The sequence below is a fragment of the Vulpes lagopus genome, chromosome 5 (assembly GCF_018345385.1).
Source record: "Vulpes lagopus strain Blue_001 chromosome 5, ASM1834538v1, whole genome shotgun sequence".
NCBI lineage: Eukaryota > Metazoa > Chordata > Mammalia > Carnivora > Canidae > Vulpes > Vulpes lagopus.
Genome location: NC_054828.1, coordinates 22,184,701 through 22,209,688, shown reverse-complemented (window position 1 = coordinate 22,209,688; position 24,988 = coordinate 22,184,701). Strand labels below are relative to the sequence as shown.

The 24,988-nt window shown below is 37.9% G+C and overlaps 1 protein-coding gene across 1 annotated transcript in view; it reads left to right on the top strand.

Moving 5' to 3' along the window:
* Positions 1-24,988, top strand: part of MRPS9 (mitochondrial ribosomal protein S9) — a 62,113-nt gene that overhangs the window by 22,767 nt on the left and 14,358 nt on the right. The window contains exons 3-5 of the mRNA XM_041756538.1: positions 10,435-10,497; positions 10,588-10,618; positions 19,383-19,462. Coding sequence (XP_041612472.1) covers positions 10,435-10,497; positions 10,588-10,618; positions 19,383-19,462 — 174 coding nt within the window. The remainder of the gene's footprint in view (positions 1-10,434; positions 10,498-10,587; positions 10,619-19,382; positions 19,463-24,988) is intronic.

The following is a 24,988-nucleotide window of genomic DNA, read 5'->3' as shown; positions in this document are numbered from 1 at the left end:
TCTTTGCCTTTGTTTCTCATTTGGTTTACAACCAAATGATCCTGGCCAGAGAAGGTGAAATCTTATCATAAGTGCTTGCAGCGTAAGAAGTGTGAGAGGCAAGAAGCAGGAAAGCTGTTGGGTTCTCTGGTGGATCCAGTGCCCTCATAGAGGCAGGGCTTCTAGTAACAGAATGGTAGTGACTTCAGGGAGACCATGCTGATGAGATTGGTGCCGGAACAGCAGACTGCAGTACACATGTTCTCATATTTTGCAAACATGCAGAATGTCCGGGAGCTGTGTCATTACCAGCAGGCTTTAGAGAGGAAGGTGATACATGCTTTCTTCCTCTCACAATTCCTGCCTATAAGATGGTGGTAGGGACATTACTGTGGACCTGGACTGAAAGCCTTGCAGAGTCTGGGTGGAGTGTTCCCTAGAGAGTATATTGCAGATATGGCTGTGTCCTCCTGGGCTCTGGAGGATGACCTTGTTGCTTCAGGTAGGCGTTCTGAGGCTGCAAGAAAGAGGTGGATGCTTTTCATTTTTGTCATTATGTTTGGTTGGGTTTTTCTTCCTTTTCCTTTGTTCTAGGAAGAAAGAGGTGCAAAATCAGGAGTTTTCAGTATTGGTCACAACTTGATATTTATATCTTTTTCTTTCCAGTAGCAAGTTAAGATTAACTGTGGAAAAGGAACAACAGAGGATGGAGGCAGTGGGGAGGACAGTGGGAGCTTTCCTGAATTAATAGACATTACGAGGAGACTAATGAGGTATCTGGAGTCTTATAAATGTTTCTACCTTCTGCCCCAGCATTGAAATCTAGGCTGAAAAGAAGTATAAAATCCAAGTGCTCTTGCCTTAGATACAGTAAGTCAAAGTCATTCAGGTTAGTAGCAGACAGCCTCAATGGTGAGATGTCAGGAAATTCGACTTTCCACATGGTTTCCATGATACTAAGTTCCCCATTCAAATACCCAGGGAGGGCAGCTTGGGTGGCTCAGGGGTTTAGCGCCCCCTTTGGCACAGGGCCTGATCCTGGAGACCTGGGATCGAGTCCCATATCAGGCTCCCTGCATGGAGCCTGCTTCTCCCTCTGTCTGTGTCTCTGTCTCCGTCTCTCTGTCTCTCTTTGTGTCTCTCATAATAAATAAAATCTTTAAAAAAAAATCCCCAAGAAATCAAATCACAGATCTGAGTATTAAAATGCTTTCACCTCACAGAAGAGAATATGAGGAATGGCTATCATTACCAAATTCATCAAAGAGATCTTCTATTCAAAGACTATTTGGTAGTTAATATTCTCTCGTGAACGTGGGTATTTGTTAAGTTAGACCAGTAAAATTAAATTATAGACTTTATAACTCTGTAACAGTTTAATGAGGTTTGAAAACCATGCTGAGGTACACAATAGTAATGTCAGTGCAGTGCTGTCCATACTGCGTGAAGGCTTTGGTTAAAATCATCTAAAGCTGTGTGGTTGCCATACCTAATGTGTGGTTGTTTAAAGTTAGTTAATATTAATTAACATTAAAGTTTAGTTCTTCAGTCACACTAGCCACATGTGAAGTACACAATAACCACATGGACTACAGGCTGTCATACCAGCCAGCAGAGATTATAGAATATTTCCATCATCAGAGAAAGTGCTTTTGGACTGTGTTGACCAGAGGATTGCTCTGTCATTTCCTCCCAAGTAAGAATTTTTAGTCTGCCTTGTGTTATTTGAAAGAAAGAGAACACTTTAGAAGTATAAGTAATATCATTTTGCAATTTCATTTTTATATTGCTTTCATTGAAACAATTCAAAATCCCTGAAGAATTGGGCTTTGAAAACAGTTCAGAAATACACTGTAGGAATAAATAGAAATTTAGAAGGTAGAAAACGGTTGCTTTTATCTGAGTGAAACAACAGGTTTACTAAAACAAGTTGTTCAGTTGTTTGGTTATTCAATTATAGAAGAGCAAAAGATTCATGACTTGTGTGTATGTATAAATATGTGTGTGAGTGTGTGTACAGATACATAAATATACGTATTTATGTATGTATATTACATGGGGGTAGGAACCAGAATTGAAAAAGTGAAAATATTCTAGGCTAATAGCAATAGCAATAAACCTTAGTTTGTATACTATTTCTTGTGAAAATTTCGGTCATACAGAAAAGGAGAAATAATTAGATAATGTATACCCTATGACCATCACCTAGTTTAAATAGCATTTTGCTATATATTTGCTTCCCCTGTGTATTTTATAGCTGAACTATTTTCTTTCTTTTTTTTTTTTTTTTTAAGGGTTTTTATGTATTTATTTATTTGAGAAAGAGCGTGAGAGAGAGCATGAGTAGGATGGGGAAGGGAGAGGGAGAAGCAGACTGCCTGCTGAGCAGGAAGCCTGACCTGGGCTTGATCCCAGGACCTGGAGATCATGACCTGAGCCTAACTGACTGAGCCACCCAGGCACCTCTGAACTATTTTCTTTTAAAGTCTGCCTTCAGTCAGGTCATGATCCCAGAGTCCTGGGATGGAGCCCCATGTCCGGTTCCCTGCTCAGTGTCAAGCCTGCTTCTCCCTCTCCTTCTGCTGCTCCCCCTGCTTGTGTGTGTGTGTGTGCATGCTCTCTCTCTCTCCCTCTCTCTCCCTCTCTCTCCCCCTCTGTCAAATAAATCTTTAAAAAATAAAATCAGTTACAAATGTTATGATGCTTTATCCCTTTATACTTGAGTATATATTTCCAAAAAAATCAGGATATTTCCCCATATAACCACAATACCATTATCACATTTAACAAAATTAATTTGAATATAGTCTATAGCAGGGTATTGATCAGTATTTAAATTTTGTCAATTATTTATAAAGTGTTGTATTTTCTAGTTGAGTCACTCAAAAGACTCTGCTGTCAATTTCCTTCTCCATTTATCCTTTGAGTACTGTATTCCTCTGCTATCTGTGGTTTCAGTTATCTGTCCAGAAGCAGATGACCCCCCTTCTGACATATCAGAAGGTCAGTGGGAGCCTAACATTATGTCACAGTGCCTACATCATTTACCTCACATTATCTTATCACGTAGGCATTTTATCATCTCATACTGTCACAAGATGCGTACAGTACAATCAGGTATTTTGAGAGACCACATTTGCATAACTTTTATTACAGTATATGGTTTTATTTTTAATTGTTTTGTTTTTAATTTTAAAAATTGTTTTTTAATTGTTTTATTGTTAATCTCCTACTGTATCTAATTTATAAATTAGACTTTATTATAGGCATGTGTGTATAGGAAATAGTGTAGTACATATATAGGGGTCAGTACTATTTGCGGCTTTAGGCTGCTGAGGGTCTTGGAAAGTATCTCCTATGAATGAGGCGGACTGTGGTATCTGCCAATATTCTCCATCTAGGGTGGGAGAACGGTGACTAAGAAACCAAGGCCCTTTGCCTTCCAGAGCGCCCTCTGCATGTGACCAAGCTAAGATCCAAAAATTTGGTAACCGGCCTGGGAGGAAGAACAGTGAGAAGGTAAAAGCAAGTTATCTGAGGAGCAGCTTTGAACGTGCTATTAGGATATACTTCAGTGGGGGATCCCTGGGTGGCGCAGCAGTTTAGCGCCTGCCTTTGGCCCAGGGTGCAATCCTGGAGACCCGAGATCGAATCCCACGTCGGGCTCCCAGTGCATGGAGCCTGCTTCTCCCTCTGCCTATGTCTCTGCCTCTCTCTCTCTCTCTCTGTGTGACCATCGTAAATAAAAAAATAAAAAATAAATAAAAAATTCTGTTTAAAAAAAAAAGGATACTTCAGTGGAACAGCCCTAAGACAGTTGACAGTTGGGAATGGTTTGGAAACTACAGAACTAGATTTAGCCTATCTCATTTCGCTCGAGAGAATCAGAGATGGCACTCTGAGGGAACTAGCATTTCAGGGAGGAGCAGAGATGTGTTTACAAGAGACCAGGGAAGGGCAGCCCGGGTGGCGCAGCAGTTTGCGCCGCCTGCAGCCCAAAGTGTGATCCTGAAGACCCGGGATCGAGTCCCACATCGGGCTCCTTGCATGGAGCCTGCTTCTCCCTCTGCCTGTGTCTCTTCCCCTCTCTCTCTCTCTCTCTGTGTGTGTGTGTGTCTCATGAATAAATAAGTAAAATCTTAAAAAAAAAAAAAAATACTATCTCTTAAAAAAAAAAGCAAAAAAAAACAAAAAACAAACGAGACCAGGGAAGAACTTGGAGAGAGGTAGGAGGGGAACATGGCTGGAAGTGAGGCAAAGACTGAAGCCTCCTATGGAAGAGACCTGGCTGTAGGTCATGAGATTCGGAAGGAAGTCTTGGTGAGCCAAAGCAATTGCAGGATCAGAATTCTTGTGAGGCCAGATTGAAATCTGTGGGTGAAAGAATTGAGGTAGTTGAGGAACTGAGTGTGTCCTTCTAAGAACGGAAATAAGAATGGAAATTAAGGGTGGCTTATTGGCCTGGATGACATGAGGAGTCTTGTGTAGGTGGCTCACAAATAGGGCAGGAATTGGTATGTAAAGGAAAGGTGAGCATCAGCCTTTGTGGTTGCTGCAAGAAGTATGGAAATTCAAGCCAGGAAGGACAGGGGAGAGAATAGACTGGCCAAATGGTGTGGGTCTGGAGACACCTAAAACCTCTGTCTCTCCAGTTTGTTTGAGGTGGTAGGGCACAGGCAAGTCTGGAGATTGCCCCAGTAGGTATAGACAAAGAGGAAATCACAGAGCCCAGGAAGTTAGGAGAGATCCCTCAGGAGGGCTGGTATTTGATCTAGGTCTCAGAAGACAAGAATATGTTTAATGGAGAAATGGAACAATGGTATTCCAGGCAAAGAAAACAGTGTAAAGGTAACCTTACTTGGCAAGAACAAGTGACTGCTAAGAAGAGCCAGATGAAAAATATTGTTGAGAAAAGTAAGTGACCACTTCCCTTAGTTCCTGCCGTGTAATCTAGAAATAGTTTCAGCACAGGTCCTGGGTATATTTTACTAAGCAATATACGCTGTGACAGTGACACCCCCCCACCCCCCATCCCCCCGTATTTGAGATTATGTGTGACTCTGTCTCCACTGCTAGAATGCGATCAGGAACTATATCTTCCTAAACTAGCAGAGTACCTAGAACTTCGGTGTGATGAGTATTTGTTGAGTAAAATTGATTCACGGTGAATGGTCACTGTTTTTTCCTTTGAGCACAGTTGGGCTTTCTCCTAATTTTATTGCTAAAGAGCTGAATGTCCTTGATACCAGTGGAGAAGTAAATCTGTTTTCTGAGAGACCTAGGTTGGTTCCCTAACCTCAACAGGGAAGAGCACATTCAGAAATTAAATATCAGAAGGTTCAAGTTCTAGCTTTGCCACTTTAAGTCTTAAAATATTGTGAGGAAGTATTTCACATAGAACATTTTTGTATAGCTAACATTTATCTAGTGCCTACTGGGTGCTGTACTTTTGCCAGTACCTTATTTAATCCCCACAACAACTAGATAAAGCTGATGTCCTTACAAGTTAGAATCACTGGGAATGGTGTTACCAGAGGATATTTTTATGGTTATAGGACATAGTAAGGGTCTTAGGTTATTTACACATTCACCACTCCCTCTGTTCTGAATTCTGAAGTGCAGTGAAAGTAAGGGTTTTACTGTGGTATAGCACATGATGCTGTGCCCAGAACACATCAGTGGGCTACTCAACTTCATCCTAACACTCAAAATTCTTTTCCTGTGAGTACTATTTTTTCCAAACAATATTCACTGACTTGAGTTTTAACAACTATTAAAACAAGTTATACAGACCCAGAAAGCCAACAAAATTATTTTTTCATAAAATCCAGGTCTGTTTGCCTCAGAACTTGTAAGAAATCTATTTAGAGTGCCCATAGGAGATAAATGGAAGTAATAGGTTAGGTCTGCTGAACAGTGACAGACCACTCAGGAGTGTGACTTTCCTGTTTTGTATCTTCTGTTTGGTTGAAAACAGTAACCAGTGTATGACTAATAGAACACTGGAATTAGGAAGCATATTCCTCATAATCTGGTAGAAAAGATATAATACAGATTTTGAAAAAAAAAAAAAAGTTTACCTTATGTGCTGTTTCTTCCTTTGTTCCTTTTTCTGCCATCCTTGGTTTTTCATTGTTTTTACTGAATTTGTGATTTGGTTGTTTCTCTACCATGGTATCTTGCTCTGTGGTCCTTTTCCATAGTACTTAGTACAAAACTAATGTAGTTTGGTACAAATGTAATAATACTTGGTACAATATATAAGCGTAGTACATTGTATATGCCATATCAATAATTAGTAATAGAGTATATAGTGTGTAGTATAGTATAAAATAGTACAATACAGTATAGTTGGTTGTGTTATTATTCTCACTTAGGAGCGCCTGAGTGGCTCAGTTGGTTAAGCATCTGTCTTGTGTCTGGCTCAGATTTTGATCTCAGGGTCATCGTATTGAGTTCTGTGTCATGCTCAGTGCCAAGTCAGCTTGTCCCTCCTTCTGCCCGCCCCCCGCCCCAATTGCATGCTCTCTCTAAAATAAATAAATAAAATATAATCACTTAATATAGTGAGGAATTCTGAATTAGTAAATATCTGTTAATTTATTCTTAGCAGAAGAGTTTTGTTTTTGTTTTTGAGGCAGTGCTACTTTTCCGGATTCCTTTAGGAAATCAGGAAATTTCCAGCAAATTCTTTATTAACTTGTTTTTTATTTGTAAGACCTAGACAGCCTTTGCAGTCGAGGCTTTATTTTCACGTTCTACCAGTTAACTTCCTGGTGACTTGTCTGCATCTTAGTTTTCATGAGAAATCTAGCTGCAGGCTAGAATCCTTTACATTTTCACTACCCTCATGGACTCTCACCTAGGTTACTAGTAATTTTTATATTTGAAGATGAATGCCATTGACAGCTTGAATGTGACTTGAAAGTTGGTTGCAGCTCTATCCCCTATCCCCCATAACTCTGGCACGCTCACCTCAGGCTACAGGTTGTACTTCAGTGTTCACGCTAATAGTCTTATGCAAGCCCTGGGTCAGTAGCCTCTTGGCTACGATGTCTGACCAGCCTTGGGGCTACCGTGTCTGACTGTGGGAACCAGGCCTGATGTCCATCTGGTCCACAGGTGCTGTAGGCTCATGGTGGCCCTGCTGAGACAGTTTAGGTTTGGAAAGATTTAAATGACTTACTTTTTAATTTTTAACATTTTCCTCAGCTTTTTATTTTTCAAATTTCCAGAAGACTTGAATATTCAGTGAATACAAACAAACATATATACATCTTTCACGTAGATTTGCCAGTTTTTAGCATTTTGCCACATTTCCCTTGTCTCTGTATATATAAAAGTTTGAGTGAGCCATTGAAAATGCATATAGCATAACACCTAACCCCTAAATAAACATATCAGCATGTACCCCTAAATACGTACATCCTTTATATCATTTTTCCACGATACCACTATTATATTTAATACAATTATAATAATTCTATAATGCCATGTATTGTATAGTCTATACTTAAATTTCCTCAGTTTTCCCCAAGATGTCTTTATAGCTGGCTAGTTGTTTTGTAGAATCCAGATCACTTGTCTGGCTTCTATAGTTGTCCACATTCTGGCTTTCTACTTGCTTCCTTGTGATTAGATCTAGAATGTATAAAGGGTAATACTTACATGATTCTGTATACTTCTTATTCCTTCATACCAGGAGGTACATAATGAGTTTGTCCCACTATTGATTGTATGTCTGATCCCTTATTTGATGTGGTGACCAGTAGACCTCTTCATTGTAAATGGAACTTTTTCCTCTTGTAGCTAAGAAGATGACTTTGGCATCCACTAGTGATGCTTTCCTGAAATTGATGTTTATTTTGGAAGTTATAAAACAGTGATTTTTCTCCTTCTGCCATTCCTCCTACTTTTATTAATGGGTATTGTTTCATGAAGAGGTATTGTTTCATAAAGAGGCTTTCCTTTTCTCTTTGCCTCCTACCTCAGAACCCTGGAGAGTGAGAGAGAGTGTGTGTGTGTCTGTAGAGGCACATTCTTCAACATGTACATATTGAGTGTATTATAAGGCATTGCCGTTTTCTTTTTGATGTTCACATTGTCCCAAGTGTGGCCAGTGGGAGCTCCTTGAAACTGGCTTCTCTGTCCTTTCATACACTTTCTTGCTTTCTGGCATGGGAAGGTGTCTCAGACTTATTTTGTACTTTCCCTGCCTTGGGCCTAGAATTAACCATTTTTCTAAGATACTCTGTTCCTTATACTAGGAAATTATATATAGAAACCAATGATTTGGCCACTCATTGCTCCTAGAGTTTCATTGCTTCTATGCTCCTTCAGGGGACAAAACTAAAAAGTATTATTGTTTAAATTTGTAGGAATAATCCAGGGAATAGTATTTTTTAAAGATCACAAGTATGCATTGATTTGTCCAATTCAAATTTAACATTACATTTCTTGTATATTTGTATCTCTTCTACAGTAACATTTTGGTCACCGTGTAATTAATACATTCACTTACTTTATGGTGTAATATACACAAAATGTTTCTGAATTTTAATATTAATTTTAACATTAATGTTACTGGCCATAAACCTTCCAAGTAAAGTTGAAGATTTTGCTGTTTTTCTTTTGTCATTAGAAATTAGGTTTATTTGTTTATATTAAATTTTAGAGTTTCTTTTGAAAATTTTAGTCTTTAATATGTACAACCTATTCATGCTTCAAAGTTAAGCTGAATTAAAGGCATACCCAGGGAAGCTTTACTCATCTCTGTGTCCCTCACCCTGCCGCCACACACTCCTTTATAAAGCATGACTTTTATTAGTTTCTACTGTACTTTCCCTTGTGGAAAGAAACCTGTGTATATTTTCCCCTATTCCTGTTTGTGTTTTCTTCCTTTTCTTACACCAAAGGTCACACTCTAAGTACATTTCCTTTGCATCTTGCTTTTCAGTCTTTTTTGACTAAAATGACTAGAGTGGGATGAATGTGCCATCATTTATGCAACCAACCTTGTTGGGGAGGGGGGCGGTGTTCTAAATTTTGTTGTAAATCGGTGAATAACCTGTAATGATGTTGGTTTTGCCTGTGGGGATATAGGTTATATAAAGGAATATGCTATGTTTTCTTGTAGTTCTTGTTTGATTTGATTTCTGCTATTTAGCTGTCTGCCCCATCTGCAGGTTATTCTCCTGTACGTTGTTGGGCTTGCATCCACTTTTATCTTTTTCCAAGTGGCAATGAGTTGTCTCAACATCACTTCTTAAAAAGTTCACCTTTTCTCCCTCAGAGAAGGAAGGCAGAGGAGTCCCTTTTTAAAAAAAAAAAATGTTCACAAAATTAGCACTCTGATGTTTGATCTAAGGGTTCCTTTAGTGTCCGTTCTGTTGCCCGAAGGCTGAATGCAAGAATGAGGTTGACCCAGAAACACAGATGGGCTCCCTAATAGAATTGATTTTATAAGCCCCAAGTTGTAGGTCCCTACTTTCAGCAGCGGAATCTGATCTAGCACATTTACTGTGTGGGAAGGCAGAAAGGCTTGTCCAAAGAGCAGCCTCTTTAAAGGAGCAGCACTGTGTTTACATGAACTACCAGTTCCTTCAGAGTTCAGATGTAGTGCTAATAAGATCCAAGGCCACAGACGTCTCATCTGACACCGTGCAAGGAAAATGAAAATGCATATGGTTTGCTTTTAATTGTGAGGAGCGTGTTGGAGAAGACGCTGTCATGGCTTACACGGTGGTTCTCAAGTTGGTGGCAGTACTAGGAGGTGAGGGGCTTTAGGCAGTGTGTGGGGGCGAGATTTTTCACAGGCACTAGGGATGTTCCTGGCATTGATTGTGGAGAAGGACCAGGGGTGTTAAGCACCCTGCAGTATAGGAGAAGGGGAAGGCTGCCTGCAACAGAGCTGTCACACTCAAAATGCCAATAGCATCCCCATTGAGAAATAGACATTTAAGAGAACTTGGTTGGAAAAAGGTAGTTTAAAAACCTCTCACAACTTCCTAGGGAAGAGTTCAAAGAGCATCTAAAAACGTTAGGGCTGTCACGGTGGATGAGGCTTGGAGCCTGCTCTTCTCAGTATTCGGTCTTTGATATTTGCACTGCCAAAGAGAAGTTAGAAGGGGTGCTCTTGAGCACATTACTGTGGAGGTTGTATAGGAACACCTCCATTTGCTTTTAAAAAAGAGAGATTGTGGTGTCATATTCATGTTGGAAACTGACACTTGGAAATTGTTAATAACCAGTTTAAGAGTTACAAATAATTTTTCTTTGGGGGGGATGTATATGTGGTTATTTTATTACCCATTTAAAGGATTATACGATGAGACAATGTATATGAAATTCTTAGTTTGATATCCTTAGTTTGATACTGAGTACTCAGTAGCTGTTTGTCATAACATTAACTTGTGTTTATAACAGTCGTTAATTAACCTTTGTGTATATTTTCAGAAAGCTATTGCTTACCTTTTTCCAAGTGGTTTGTTTGAGAAGCAAGCCAGGCCAATAATGAAGGTAGTTATCTTCATTAATATTTTTTAAAATTTCACTTAGATTTATAATATCTTACAGTAATTATCTAATGCACTGTAATTTATTTTACAGCATCCTGAACAGATTTTTCCAAAACAAAGAGGTGAGTTTGCTCAAGAATGAATGAACAGTTCTTCCTTTACTGTAGTGTTACAGTGTTACATTACATATTAGCAGTTGCCCACAAAAGGTGGAGACATATTCCCATATCTTGGCAGTTGTGCAGTCAGTCAGTGATATTTTATAACTAATAATAAATGGCTGGAATTTACAAATTATTTCTCCATAATTAGAGCAGGTTAGAGTTTATGCCTGTACTATTAGACTGATTTATTTGCATTCTAACATGCCTTTTTTGAGTTTGGTACAGATCTGCTGGAAACTGATTTGCCAAAAAAATTTAAAATTTTTGTTCATTTCGGAAGCATTTTCACTGAATATAGGTTCCTCCCCCCCCTTTTTTTGATCTTTCCTTTATTGATACAATTCCATTGTCTTTTGCCTCACACTGTTTCTAATGAGCAGGTAGCCATTGTTCTTGCATAGCCTTCTGTTTTCCTTGCTTCTTTTAAAATTTTCTCTTTGTCTCTTAAATGTGTAAAATTAAATTTTGACAGAAACATACAGCAGGCTTTAAGCTTTCAAGGAAATAATATATTTACTCTTTCCTAATTTACATTAAAAGCCTGTTAGCCAGTATGGACTGGTGGTAGTTATCTGGTAATTTAAAAAGTACTAAAGCTAGGAGGTGGCCTGGGTGATCTCAGTTCAGGTCTTAATCTCTGGGTCATGAGTTCAAGCCACTCATTGGGCTCCACACTGGGTGTCGAGCCTATTTTGAAAAACAATTTTTTTTTAGTACTAAAAAAATTTTTTTAAAGTACTAAAGCTAGAAATTACTTCTTAAAAACATTCAGCATGAATGTATATATGTTCATCTTTTGCTACAACTGTAGAGGATTTTTTTTTCTTTGAGTAGGTATCTGTTTTTTCCTATTTATTTTGCATACCCCTGCTGTCATTGAGGAATCATCAAAGTTTTTTTAGTTTTGGTTTCCTCACAGTGGAGCAAAGAACTTAAAGTTCCTAAGAGATCTGAGTGCAGAATGTTTCTATATTTCTACAGATTTTTCCTCTAGCCACACTGAAGTGAAATAAACCTTTTTTTTTTTTTAAGTAATTTGCCTTTCAGTTTTTAAAAAGCATTTAACCTAGTTTCATGAAGCCTAGTTTCATAAAAACTCTCTCTTCTGTTTCCACTCTTATTTCATCTGTTTATGTAATATTTAATTCATGTAATTATAGAAATAAGTACTATTGTAATAAACAGGTTTGAGAATTGACACAGCTGACTCTTAGTAAGCATATAACTCAGTAGCAAAATGTGTGGATATCCTAGAGAAGATCATGGTAGCCACAGATACTCATTGTGCAGGCAGCATTACTCAGTATCTTTTAGAGCCGATTTGGTAGAGATTGATTAGAGAGCAGGTATTTCAATAAAAAATGTATTTGTTTTTACATTGATATTTCTGCTAAGTCTGTGTTCAGAGCTAGGCTTTTTTTTTTTAAGATTTTATTTATTTATTTGAGAGAGAGTATGAGGAGGGGCAAAGAGGAGAGGGAGAAGCAGACACCCCGCTGAGTAGAGCGATTGATGTGGGGCTCGATCTCAGGACCCTTGGACCATGACCCGAGCGGATGGTAGATGTTTAACAGGCTGAGCCACATAGGCGTCCCCAGAGCTAGGCCTGCTTTCATTCTGTTGCTCCATTTCACTCTTTGAAATGATAACTTTTATTTTGAATCTTGTTATAAAAATTAAGGGTCTTTTCATAACTGTATTGTGTTTTATATTTTCCTGAATTCTTTGACATAGTTGATTATAAACTATAATATCATTTCAGTTGATAGCTCTTGGGGAGATAATAAATGAAGGCTGTATTACAAGTGTATGTCACTTTAAAGATGCAGCTCAGGCTTATTGAAACAAAACTATATACAAGGCATAGAAACTTAAATTTAGTGGCTTTTCTGTAAATGTTATAACTGACTTTTTAAAAATTATTGTTAGTGGCTTCCCTATTTTTCAGCCTCACAGGCTCCTCATTTACATGTCTTCTTCTCTTTGTGTATCTCTATCTACTAGTTGCATCTATTGTACATCTGCCCCTATGAAACTATTTCTTTCAAATCATACCAGCTTCTCAGAAGTTTATTACTATCAGCTGGAATGTAACAACTGAAACTCCTAGACATCCCTGCAAAATGCTCCTGTTTTTTTGGAACTATGTTAGTATCATAGGATTTTATCACATTGTAGTTAACTGTATTTAGACGGGATTCCTTTAGAATTAGCAAAATATTTTTTTGCCACCTACCTACCAATTTTGTACTTTGTAAACATGTGAAAAACTAATTTTTGTGTTAAGAAATATCAGTGAAATTTAGATTTGAATAGTTTATAATTCTTGTAAAGTGCTGTTACTTCCTTTCTTAAAAGATAGAAGCTTCCAGATTGAGTTAACATAAAAATCCTGCTCCATTGTTTAAGACAAGTGATAAAAATATCAGAAAAAAACAAAGATATATACCAGATTGATGACAGACACAAGGAATAGCACCTAACACTAGATGAAATAGAATTCAAGGAGGTTGAAGAATGGTTTGATGAGACAAGAATGTTAATTTATATTAATGGAATCTAATATCTTTTAAATGGATTTGACGACCATGATGAGCCTTTTTGTACCATGCATTTAACATTGAGATGTTCATAGGAAAAGCTGTTAACTAAGGCTCTAAAGAATTTGAATAGGGCAGCCCAGGTGGTACCACTACTATTCCTTAAAAGTTCATTATGATTTTGGAATTAAGAAATTTACATTCTAAAATAGAATTTAATAAAATGGCTAGTTGGAGGATAAACATATAACTATCAAATAATGGATAATGTTATGCCCTTAAGCCATACAAAAATGCAGAGGACAAAGATCAATAAATTATCTATTTTAAAATTCAAATTCTCTTTGGGAAAAAGCATAAATTTAAAAAGCAACAGGGGCACAGTCAGTTAAGTATCCAACAAAGTAGGTTATTCATAAATGAAAATACAAGTAGTAAACATAGGAAATTATCAGATCAGAAACAGTATTCTATAAAAATGACAGGTGGTCATTATCACTTATCAGATTAAAAATTGTAAATATTATATATCAGCAAAAATTTAGGGTAGCTAACTAAACCATCAGAGAATCCTACTACAGAGTAGTATACTGATGATCAAGAGCGGTAGTTCCAGGGGTGCCTGAGTGGCTTAGTCTTTGTTAAGCATCTGACTCTTAAAAAAAAAAAAAAAAAAAAAAAAAAAAAGCATCTGACTCTTAATTTCAGCTTAGGTCATGATCTCAGAATTTTGAGATCCAGCCTTGTGTTGGGCTCTGCACTGATACTGGAGCCTATTTAAGATTATCCCTCTCTCTCTCTCCCTCTGCCCCTACTCCCTGCCCAGACTCATTCATGCTTGCTCACGTGTGCACCCTGTCTCTCTCACCTCTTGCTCTCCAAAAAAAGAAAGTAGTAGTTCTAGTTGTATTAGTACAGATAAGACACTCTGTTAGGTGAGAAAAGGAAGTGAAAATGATGTAGTGTTGTCTTAGTCCATTCAAGTTACCATACACTGGGTGGTGTATAAACCCCAGAAATTTATTTCTCCTAGTCCTAGAGGCTGGAAAGTCCAAAATCAAGACACCAGGTGAGAGCCTGCTTCCTGGTTCATAGACCACTATCTTTCCCTGTGTCCTCACATGGTGAAGGGACCCAGGATCTCTGGGGTTCCTTCTGTGAAGTCACTCATCCTGTTTATGAGGGCTTTGCCTCCCAAAGGCCCCACACCAAAATACCTGCACATCAGGGATTAGGTTCCAAGATGAATTTTGGGGGAGGGGAAAACAAATAGTCTATAGGAAGTAAATACAGCCTAATACCATTTGTGTTTTTAAAAAACATGCAGACAGTCCTCTGTATTTCAGTAGATAGACATAGGTAAATGTACTGAAAGAGTTTAGAACAATAAACTTCAGCTTTGCCTCTGGCAAGTGAATTCTAATATTTAATCTTTATAAAAAGAGTGAGCAAAAGAAGCGTTCAGAGGGAAATTTATAGCATTGAATGTGTGTAGTAGAAAAGACTATCTGAAATCACTTATCTAAGCTTCCATCTTAGGAAACTAGACAAAGAAGAGCAAATTAAATCCAAAGGAAGTTGAAGAAAGAAATGATAAAAATTACAGCAAAAGTCAGTGAAGTTAAAAACAGGAAAGCAGTGGAGAAAATCAACAAAAGCTGGTTCTTTGATAATAGATTTTATATGTCAGTTTTATTTTATCAGGAAAATTGATGAGCCTCTAGTGTCCTACTTGAAAGAAAGGAGCAAGGACACAGATTACTAGTACCAGAAATGAAAGAGGGGATACCGCTGCAGATCCCAGAGACATTAAAAGGATAATCAAGGAATACTGTGAACAACTCTGTGCCTATAGATTTGATAACCTACGTGAAGTGGACCAATTCCTTGTAGATTAGATAAAATCTGCCACAACTTACAGCAGAAATAGACAATTTTAATAGGCCTATATCAATTAAAGAAATTGAATCAATAATTAATAACCCAGAAGACCTTGGGTTTGGCCATGGCTTTTTATATACAACACCAAAGGAGAAGCTGGATTTCATTAAAATTAAAACTTCCTGCTATGAGAAAGACACTGTCAAGAGAATGAAAAGACAAGCCACAGGTTGTAGAAAATATTTGGAAAAGGCATACCTGATAAAAGACTGTTATCCAAAATACACAAGGAACTCTTAAAACTCAACAGTGAGAAAACCAGTGACCAATTTAAAAATTGGCCGAAGTTCTTAATAGATACCACAGAACGTGTATACATGGCAAACAAGCATATGAAAAGATGCTTCACATCAGGGAAATACCAACTAAAGCAACAGTGAGGCACCACTACACACCTATTAGAATGGCCAAAATCCACAACACTGATACCACCAAATTGTCCAAGGATGTTGATGAACAGGAGTTCTCATTCATCACTGATGGAAATGCAAAAATGCTACAAACACTTGGAAAGATAGTTTGGCAATTTCTAAACATACTCTTCCATACAATCCAGCATTTGTGTTCCTTGGTATTTATCCAGAGGGATTGAACTCTTAAATCCACACAGAAACCTGCAGACAGATGTTTATAGCAGCTCTGTTCATTATTGCCGAAACTTGGAAGTAACCAAGGTGTCCTTCGGCATATGAATGGGTAATTAAACCGTGGTATCAATAGACAGTGGAATATTCTTTAGCACTAGAAAGAAAGGTGTTATCAAGCCATGAGAAGACAGGGAAGAGACTTAAATGCAAATGACCAAGTGAAAGAAGCCAATCTGCAATGGCTACCTACCGTATGGTTCTCAGTATATGACATTCTGGAAAAGGCTAAACTATGGAAGCAGTGGAAACATTAGTGGTTGCCAGCGGTGAAGGGGAGTAGGTGGAACACAGAGAATTCTTTTTTTTTTTTAAGATTTTATTTATTCATGAGAGACACAGGGGCAGAGACACAGGTAGAGGGAGAAGCAGGCTCCCTGTGAGGAGCCTGATGTGGTACTTCCCTGGTGTCCAACCTGAGCTGAAGGCAGATGCTCAACCACTGAGCCACCCAGGCACCCCGAACACAGGATTCTTAGGGCTCTGAAACTACTCTGTGATATTATAGTGGTGGATCCAAACCCACCGAGTATGTAGCACAAGTAAACCCTAATGTGAACTCTGGACTTAGAGTGATAATGATGTGCCAGAGTAGTTTCATCACTTATAAGAAAAGTACCACAAGGGTAGGGGAGGTGGCTATGCATATGTGGAGGGAAAGATGGTATATAGGAAATCTCTACTTTACTCTCAACCCTGCTGTGAACTGTTAAAAAAGTCTGTTGAAAAAGTAGTGAAAGAAGGGTATATATTGTGTAATAAAGTTAATTTTATAGAAAATAATTAAATGAGGGCAGTGTCAAGAAAAACAAAAACTAAAATACAGATAAAACTTGTAAAAATATGCAAGAGTTTTATGTAGAAAATTATGAAACTTAAAGCTCATAAGTGAAACTCTAATAGCTAGAGAAAAGATTTCATGTTCCTGTAAGGAAAGATACTGCAAGGTTGCTTCTTTAAAAACTAGTAATAACTGTAATAAATTTTTTATCAAAGTCCCGCTAGGACTTTTGGAAAAAACTTCTGCACTTTATTTGAGAGAGTAAATGTTCAAGAAGCAGCAAGACATTTTTTAAAGAGAAATAAGAATAATGTAGGAAACACCCTACCAGCTATCAAAATGCAGCAAAAAGTGTTTTTTAATCAAATGATGGCAGTGGTGCAGTATTCTGACAGACCAGTGGGCCAGATTAGAGTATTCAGCATCAGCATGTTTGTTTATGCCGTATTTTGTGAATTCTGAGTTTTTCAGTTTTAACATTTGACAACTGGATTCATTTTACAGTTAATGTAAACTATAATGATCAGCATTTTTTCCTTTGTATAAGATGCATGATGGGGCATCTTAAAATCTGTAACATCTTAGATTGAATGAAATATTATGAAAGCAAGTATATACATACTCATACATCACTACATACTTACATACTCATACATGCAATGAGACCCAGCTCAACATCACCTCCCAAGTTTTAAGGTAGTCTCTTACCTGCAACCATGATATTTGTCTAACGGCTTTAGCAATACAATGAAAATGAATTACATAGTGAAGTTATTTGGAAGATAAAAAGGATTTCATAAAGTCTGTGAAAACGATGTTGGCAAAGTATTTTTTTTTAAAGATTTATTTATTTATTCATGAGAGAGAGAGAGGCAGAGACACAGGAGGAGGGAGAAGCAGGCTCCATGCCGGGAGCCCAACACGGGACTCGATCCCAGGACCCCAGGATCGCGCCCTGGGCCAAAGGCAGGTACCAAACCGCTGAGCCACCCAGAGATCCCCTGAAGTATTTAATTCATCCATAGCCAATGGCATATAAGAATCTGGTTTCCTTTTTTAAGCAAAAATCCCTATCAAAATTGATTTTTCTTCGTAGTTTATTATGAAATTTTGGGTTTTGTTTTAAATATATTCACTTAAAGTGGCCTATGTGTAATGTCAGTTATCCTCAGAAGACAAAAATATCCTACTCACTGTACAGATGGTATTTCAACAGAAGAGCATAGTGGAGCATCTGGGTGGTGCACTCTTAAGTGTCTGACTCTTGGTTTTGGTTCAGTTCGTGATCTCGGGTCATGAGATCAAGCCCCATGTGGAGTCGGCTTGAGATACTTTCTTCTCCCTTGGCCCTTCCCTCTGCTCATTCTTGCTCTTGTGCATGTGCTCTCCTGCCCCCCCCCCCAAATTAATGAATCTTAAAAAAAAATTTACTCCACAAAAGAGTATAGTATCAAAAAACTAATGGGATAATGACTCTTTGCTGGACAAGGTAATTGATAACTTGGGTTTCTGCCTGATGAACATAGATTTCAGATAGGCGAAATTTCTGAACATTAAAAAAATTCAAATTCCAGAAGAAAATATAGAAAAATAGTTTTTAGAAAGCCCAAAGCCTTAAAGCATGCTCTCTCCATAGGAGTGGTGTTGTCCGTGAGAGGGCATAAATGAATCCATAGGAGGTGAGAAAAGTCTGAGCTGTTAGAATGTTTATGGACCTTCAAAGGGCCACTGTGTACATCAACAGATACACAGTATATGTGTGATATTAAAAGTTCTTGAGGGAGGCAGTTAGGGAAAAGATGTCTAACAAGGCTCCTTAGTAGGGGTGATAGTGGAAATCAGCCAAGAGGACAGTGACAGATTCTATAGTACACATATATTTTAAACTTCTTGATTATGAAAGACACTGTAAACCAAATTAAAAGGTGACACAGGATTTAAACACATTGAAGCTCTTGGTGTTTGTCCACCTGCCCAAAAGATAAAGTACCTTGTTCCTTAAAAAAAAAAAAAAGAAGAAAGATGCTGTCTCTTAAACAAAAAAAAAGTAAATGACAGTTTGAGAGAAAAGAGTTTTCAATTTCTGTAATTGACAGAAATTGACAGAGAAGTGTACTTTTAATGTATTGGAGTTTCCACAAATGGTTAACAGAAACAACTCGGTAGAAATAAGGGCAAAGGATGTGGAGTCAGGTTTGGTTTATTTACTACAGTGACTCCATTCCTGTTCATTTGGTGTTTATTAGATGTGAATGACCATCTGTATTTCAAAAGGAATTACACATAACACCTTGTGGGGGCCCCTTCTGTTTTAGACATTGAAACTCTCTGAGGTATGTCACCACAGAGTTGGAACAAACAATGTGGCATGGAAAAATCCATTTAGTTTTTTTCTTTGTTATATTATGCCTTTTCCTAATTTTCTGAATGTATAACGACATTAACTCTATCAGTTTCCCTTTTTAAGAATATGAGAGCGTGTTATATTTACAGCCAAACCTAATTTCTTTGTTCTAACAAGATGATTTTTGCTGTTTTATGTGTTTATTTAAAACAGGTTCTAGAAATTCTCATAATGAAATATATAGGAATATTTTATCAGGCATAAACATTTTTTATGTTAATGATATGGAATATTAAATATTCTAGATATTTACTTGTTAAACATGCTGACCTAAATATTAAAGCTGTTTTGTCATTTTAAAAGTTAATCAGAATTGTAGGTATGTCTTTTAACTTCTGTTAAGTATAGCTATTTGGTCTCTGTATACATTTTTATTTTTATTTTTATTTGTTTTCATCTGGCTTTTTATTAGCAATCCAATGGGGAGAAGATGGCCGTCCATTTCATTTTCTCTTTTATACTGGCAAACAGGCGTATTATTCATTAATGCATGTAAGTATATTACATCGATGATTAATAATATGAACTGTAAGCTAAGTGTACCAGACATTTTGCTCAGCTTCAGGATCACCTAGTATGTTTCATATTGAATGGAACTAAGACCTCTAGAGATAAGGCAGTATGTCAAAAGACTTTATTTGTTCATTTTTGCTGAAGGTAAATAAGCATCATAGAATTTATATCAGGATGGTTTGGCCTTAAAATGCTGGTACTTACAGATTGAGATCATTGTAAGAGATAGATGCCCCACTCAGTAATAATGCATGTGTGTGTATTGAAGGTAAGGCACGAAGCAGGAAAGGGGCGAGGATATGCTGCTGTCATGGGCTGTGAGGCGTTTACCATGGAGAGAGTCAAATTGTCCTCTGTACTTTTTGTTTATTCATACACAGTTTTAGCTTTTCAGAAACGAATGCAGCCTTATGAGTCTAGAATCTGTGCCTCCAAAAGACCTAAGAAATGGTTTTATTACACTTTGTCTTGCAACTGGGTTCAAGTGTCCTTGGGAACGGCTTTTATTTTGTTTCAGAGCTCTAAGTGTTTGATAGTGTGCAAATTTGGGGGTTCCCTCGGGTACTGTGAACAAAATGGCTAGATTGCTAATACCCAGTTTTTTACAACAGACCCCATTTTCCTTTAAGAACACGATGTCAGATTTTATTTCTTCATTACATGATTTTTAAAAGTTGCAAAAACATTCAGCAGGCTTTCCCCCTCACCCTCCCCCCCACGTCCTCAGTCAGCTTTCAGGTTGCCTGAATCCCAGGCACACATTCACTCCGCACTTTTAGAACTCTCTGGTGTTTATTTGTGCTCCACACACCCAAAGGACAAAATCCTCACTTGTCAGGTACATTTATTTCTTGGGGAAAAAAAAAAAAAGAAAACCTTCTTTTCGCTTTTTGTTGACCTTGGGCAAATGAGCTTCTTGCCCTGGCAGAAATGAAATGAATGATAAATGTAGAGTGTGTCTTTGCTGACTAATGGAGCTGGGCTGGCTCTCCGCCGAGCTTCTCCGCAGCCCGAGGCTGCCCGAGGACCCCTGCTGTTCATTTAAATAGGTATGTCAAATCTGCCTCCCAATGCCGCCGGTTTGATCTGTGGTAATATTTGTGAAGGTTCCATATGGACTTGAGCCCCCTGCAGTGCTAAGAAATAATGTACAACGCTTCATGGTGCAGACGCAAATTTTCTCTGAAAAGGGATGCAGTGCTGCGTTTTAGCTGTCGGAGGGGATGATGGAGCTGACGCGCTAGGCCTGTCAACTTGTTACACGGATGGGTTGCACGCAGCGAAGCTGTGGAAAATCTGTGCCTTTTAACTTTTCTACTTAATCACGGTTGTAGCATTGCCTTTAGACTGTATGCTACATTAATTCTCTTCCTGCCTTCTGCCTTTCATCCCGAGTTTCACGGAAAAAAGTAAAGCATGCAGGTCTTGTAGAGGAGCCTTATCAAACAGCTGTCATCTGACAAGCCATTTGCATTTGTTTGGGCTGAAACTGAGCAACCCAAGGGCAAGATATTTTGTTGCATTCCATCATAATGAAGAAATTACACATTGTAGAAGAGGCCTAACTTCTATTTGGGTTGGTTTATGTGTTTTAGAAAGGTACCGCTAGAGAAGCCAGTCGGTTTCTCAGTGGATAAAATACGACTGTACGCTGCCTGAAATGTCAAATTACATCTGATTAATAAAGGTTTGGGGTTTTGTTTTGGTTTTCCTTTTTGAGTAATAGTTTCTGTTATGTAGAGCAGAATTCTTTGGGCTTTTCGATTTTAGTCAAACTCAGTAATTTAGGTCGGTTTATTTTGTTGGGAGTTTTGACTCCCCAAGCAGTATGGGGCTTAGCATTGGTTGTATTGCTCATCAGAACAGTTTACACGTATGAATTGTAGATCTTTTGGTTTGCCTGGAGCATTTTAATTCAGATAATTAATAAAACCTTGTGTTTCCAAAACTTCTTATGCCGATCACTTTAGTGTCCTGTTTGGCCAGTATTATTAATTAACAACTGCAGTCCTACCAGGCACATTTCCTAGGTCATGCAGGTGAACGTCCTCCTAGAGACTGTTACTTCGCAATAGCGTGTGACTAAATATCCACTGGTCACTTAACAGAGGCAATATTGTAGGGAAGTCAGGCATTGGGTATAAAGAAAAAGAATAAAACTTGAAATTGCTTCATGTGTTTGTTCACTCCTTTGTTCTGCCTTCTCTTGGGATGAAGGGCGGATACCCTTCTGTTCTGTGGGAGGGTGATCGCCCCCTCCTACTGTCCCACTGCAGCAAGGAGTCAGCCCCCAAAGACTGTGGCAGGCCTCAAATGCTTAGAAATATATGTTTGTTGTTACCGTTTCTTACCATGTGAAGGGGTAAAAAGACCCTAAGCCAAACTAGGTTTTTATCATTGGCCACCTGTAATTGTGTGAAGCATGGCAGTCATGAGCCAAGCTTTTTGACAAACAAACAACTCACAGATCTAAAGCATGTGTGCAGTTTTGCCCAAGAGACCTTTCTGACATCAATTAACCTTCTTCTCTTCTGTAATAATGCCAATTCCTCTTTTTAGTATTTGGTCACTGTTTGTATAATAAGCTTCTATATTACCTCACAGAAACTAATAATACAAGAGAGTCCTGATGTGGCTTGCAGTTAAGGATAACATACAGTGCTTTAGTGAACACTGGTTCCAATTGGCCTATCATCAGCCCATCCGGTCTTTGTGAGAAGCATTTCAGGGGAGATGAGGACAAGAAGAAAGAAGCAATTTATTGTTCCTGCCCAGAGGTGAAGCATGATAGGAAAGCCTAAAGTGGAAGAAACGTGCTGATCCATGTTGTCTCAGACTTTGTAAATGTGTTACTTTCCAAAGGTTGTTACCACCTTCCTTGGAACTCCCTTTTTCCTGTGGATACAATGTATGTCTTCAGGTTTCTGGGAAAGTCAAAAAACCCACTTATTTTACACTGTAGTGAGTAAATATGGTGTACATACATAATGTAAAAAGTATAGGATAGTGTAAACAAGGAGTGTCTTAAACAGTAAAAAGTAGTTTAAGGAGAAATAAGAGACTTGAGGAGTTTCTCGAAGGATCGTATCGTTGAGTACTGAAAGGGAGCTCCCAGTTTTGATGGTACTGGCTCATCTGTCTTTTCTCATCCAAAATGGATGGCTGTCCATTTCCTTAAGAGCCCTGTGACAAGTAGAACTTGTATACTTTTTAGGCATGATGTAGAGTTTCAGCTTAGGATTTCAGGAGCAGAAGGAGGAAACAGAGGCAGAAGAAGAGAAGCTTCTTGAAACAACTGAGCCAAAGTGTAAAGGAATGGAAAGAATTTTTAAAGAGGATAATATGTGTATGTGCAGAAAAGAAAACGCTATGCCATGGCACAAGTGAGCTGTGAATAGCCTTGGTCTAGATGAGGGAGAAAACTGTGTGTGTGCAGTCAAGGGACAGGCCTGAGGGGTGATCTGTCTGCCCTTAGGGCCTGCCAGCTTGATTGGGGGGGATACCCTTTGTCCACATCCGGAGCCTGTCCAAGCCGGCTATGCTGGTGATGAGGAAGGCTATACCCATGAGCAAGACATTTACAACCTGGCCAGTCATGGTTGAGTATGGGCAGGGCCTTTAATTGTAGGAAAAACATTAATTCAGGTTTACTCGTTATATACATGTTTTTGAAAATTTTTAAATTCATTCACTAAAAGCGAATTGAAGATTAAAGTTCATTACAAGAGGTGATAGTTTGACTCTGAAGTGGGAACCCTTTGTAAACCATGATTCGTGAAGTCCAGTCATGTCCACTGCAGCTTTTCCCAAAGTGTTTGCTAAGAAACACAGGTTATAAAATACTTTTCATGAAAAAGGTTCTGCCACAAAGTGAGCTGGCAGTGCCACACATTGTGTCCTAGGAAAACATGTCCTAGGAGCTATGTGATAGCATTATAAAGTCCAGCAGTAAAGAAGCCTGTTGCAGTAACCTACTACATCCAGTCACAGAACCCTTTGTACCCAGGGCACCTTTTATTTTATCTTATTTAATTTCTTTAAGATTGTATTTATTTATTCATGAGAGACACAGAGAGAAAGGCAGATTCATAAGCAGAAGGAGAAGCAGGAGCCTGATGCGGGACTCAGTCCCCGGACCTCTGGATCACCACCTGAGCCAAAGGCAGACACTCAACCACTGAGGTACCCAAGTGCCCCTCCAGGGCACCTTTTAATCTTCCATGAAACTAATGCTTGTGAAAGGCTGTGCAGACATTGAAAAAATCAGTTTTCAGATATCATAGGCATTTGCTGAAATTTTACACAAACTCCCTCACCCCAATTTCTATGATATGGTTGTGCATCTCTTTATAGATGCAGTTTTTACTGCATCCATGATTATCATATAAAAGCCTCATTTTTAGGACTCGTTTTACAGTAAACAATGGAATATTTTCAAAGTATTTCTGTAAATTAAAGGAATTACATGGCCACAGATGAAATCTACCCAAAGAAGTTTGAAATTAAATAAGTAGATCATTATATATTATTTAAACTATACTGCTGAAGTGAAAAGAAAAGTTAAAATTTGAAAGAAAACCCAAGTTAATTCTAATCCTGATAATTTACACATAAACAGCATTCATTTGCCTTTTGAAAGAAGGCTGGCTTATTTAGAAATTCTCTGGTTTGTTTTAAATGACTTAAGTAACCTTCTCTGTTCATAAAGCATGAGAAGAGCAACCCCAGAAGCATCTTGACTATGTGAAGATTCCAGACTCCAGTAAGCAAAATTCCTGGGGACTTAGTGCCACAAAATCCTTATGTAGTTTGCATTGTCTTTGTAACCTTGTAGTGAATATTGAAAACTTTCAGTTTACTGCCTTTATCTTTAAAAATGAAATTTTAAATAGTAACCCTTCTCACAATGAGGTATTATGAAATAACTCCTTTAAAACTGCAAAATGCTGATTTTTAAAAAGGTACAGAGCGGTACTGACAAATCTTTGCATGCTGTATTAAGACTATATATATAGCATATTGTTTTCACTAAGTGATAGCAAGGATCTGTGATAGCAGTATGTCTCTTGAAACATTAGATAAATAACAATAACCATGATAAGTAAATTATATATTATGTTTATTTCATTTTATTTCATTGTATATGCCAATAGCCAAACAATTGAGAAGATTGCTACTTAGGAAATCTGATTTTCTGTGATTTTTTTTTTTTTTGACAAATACGTATTTTAAGTCCGTTAGTTTTCTGTTATTTAACTAGTATCTAAGATGATAATTACTATTCGTTTATTATTGTATGTTTTGAGTATCAAAATATAGTTGACTTTTCCTGTACCACCCCAAGAAATGTTATTTGTTTACCCTTCCTAAAATTGGAATTTCTGCATGATTAATATAGCCAAAACAGATTTTAGAAAGATACCAAAAATCATATTGCTCATGCTCTTGGAAGGGTTTAGTTTAAGCATCCCTTTTCTGCAACCTGAGCATCTGGTATTTTCAAAT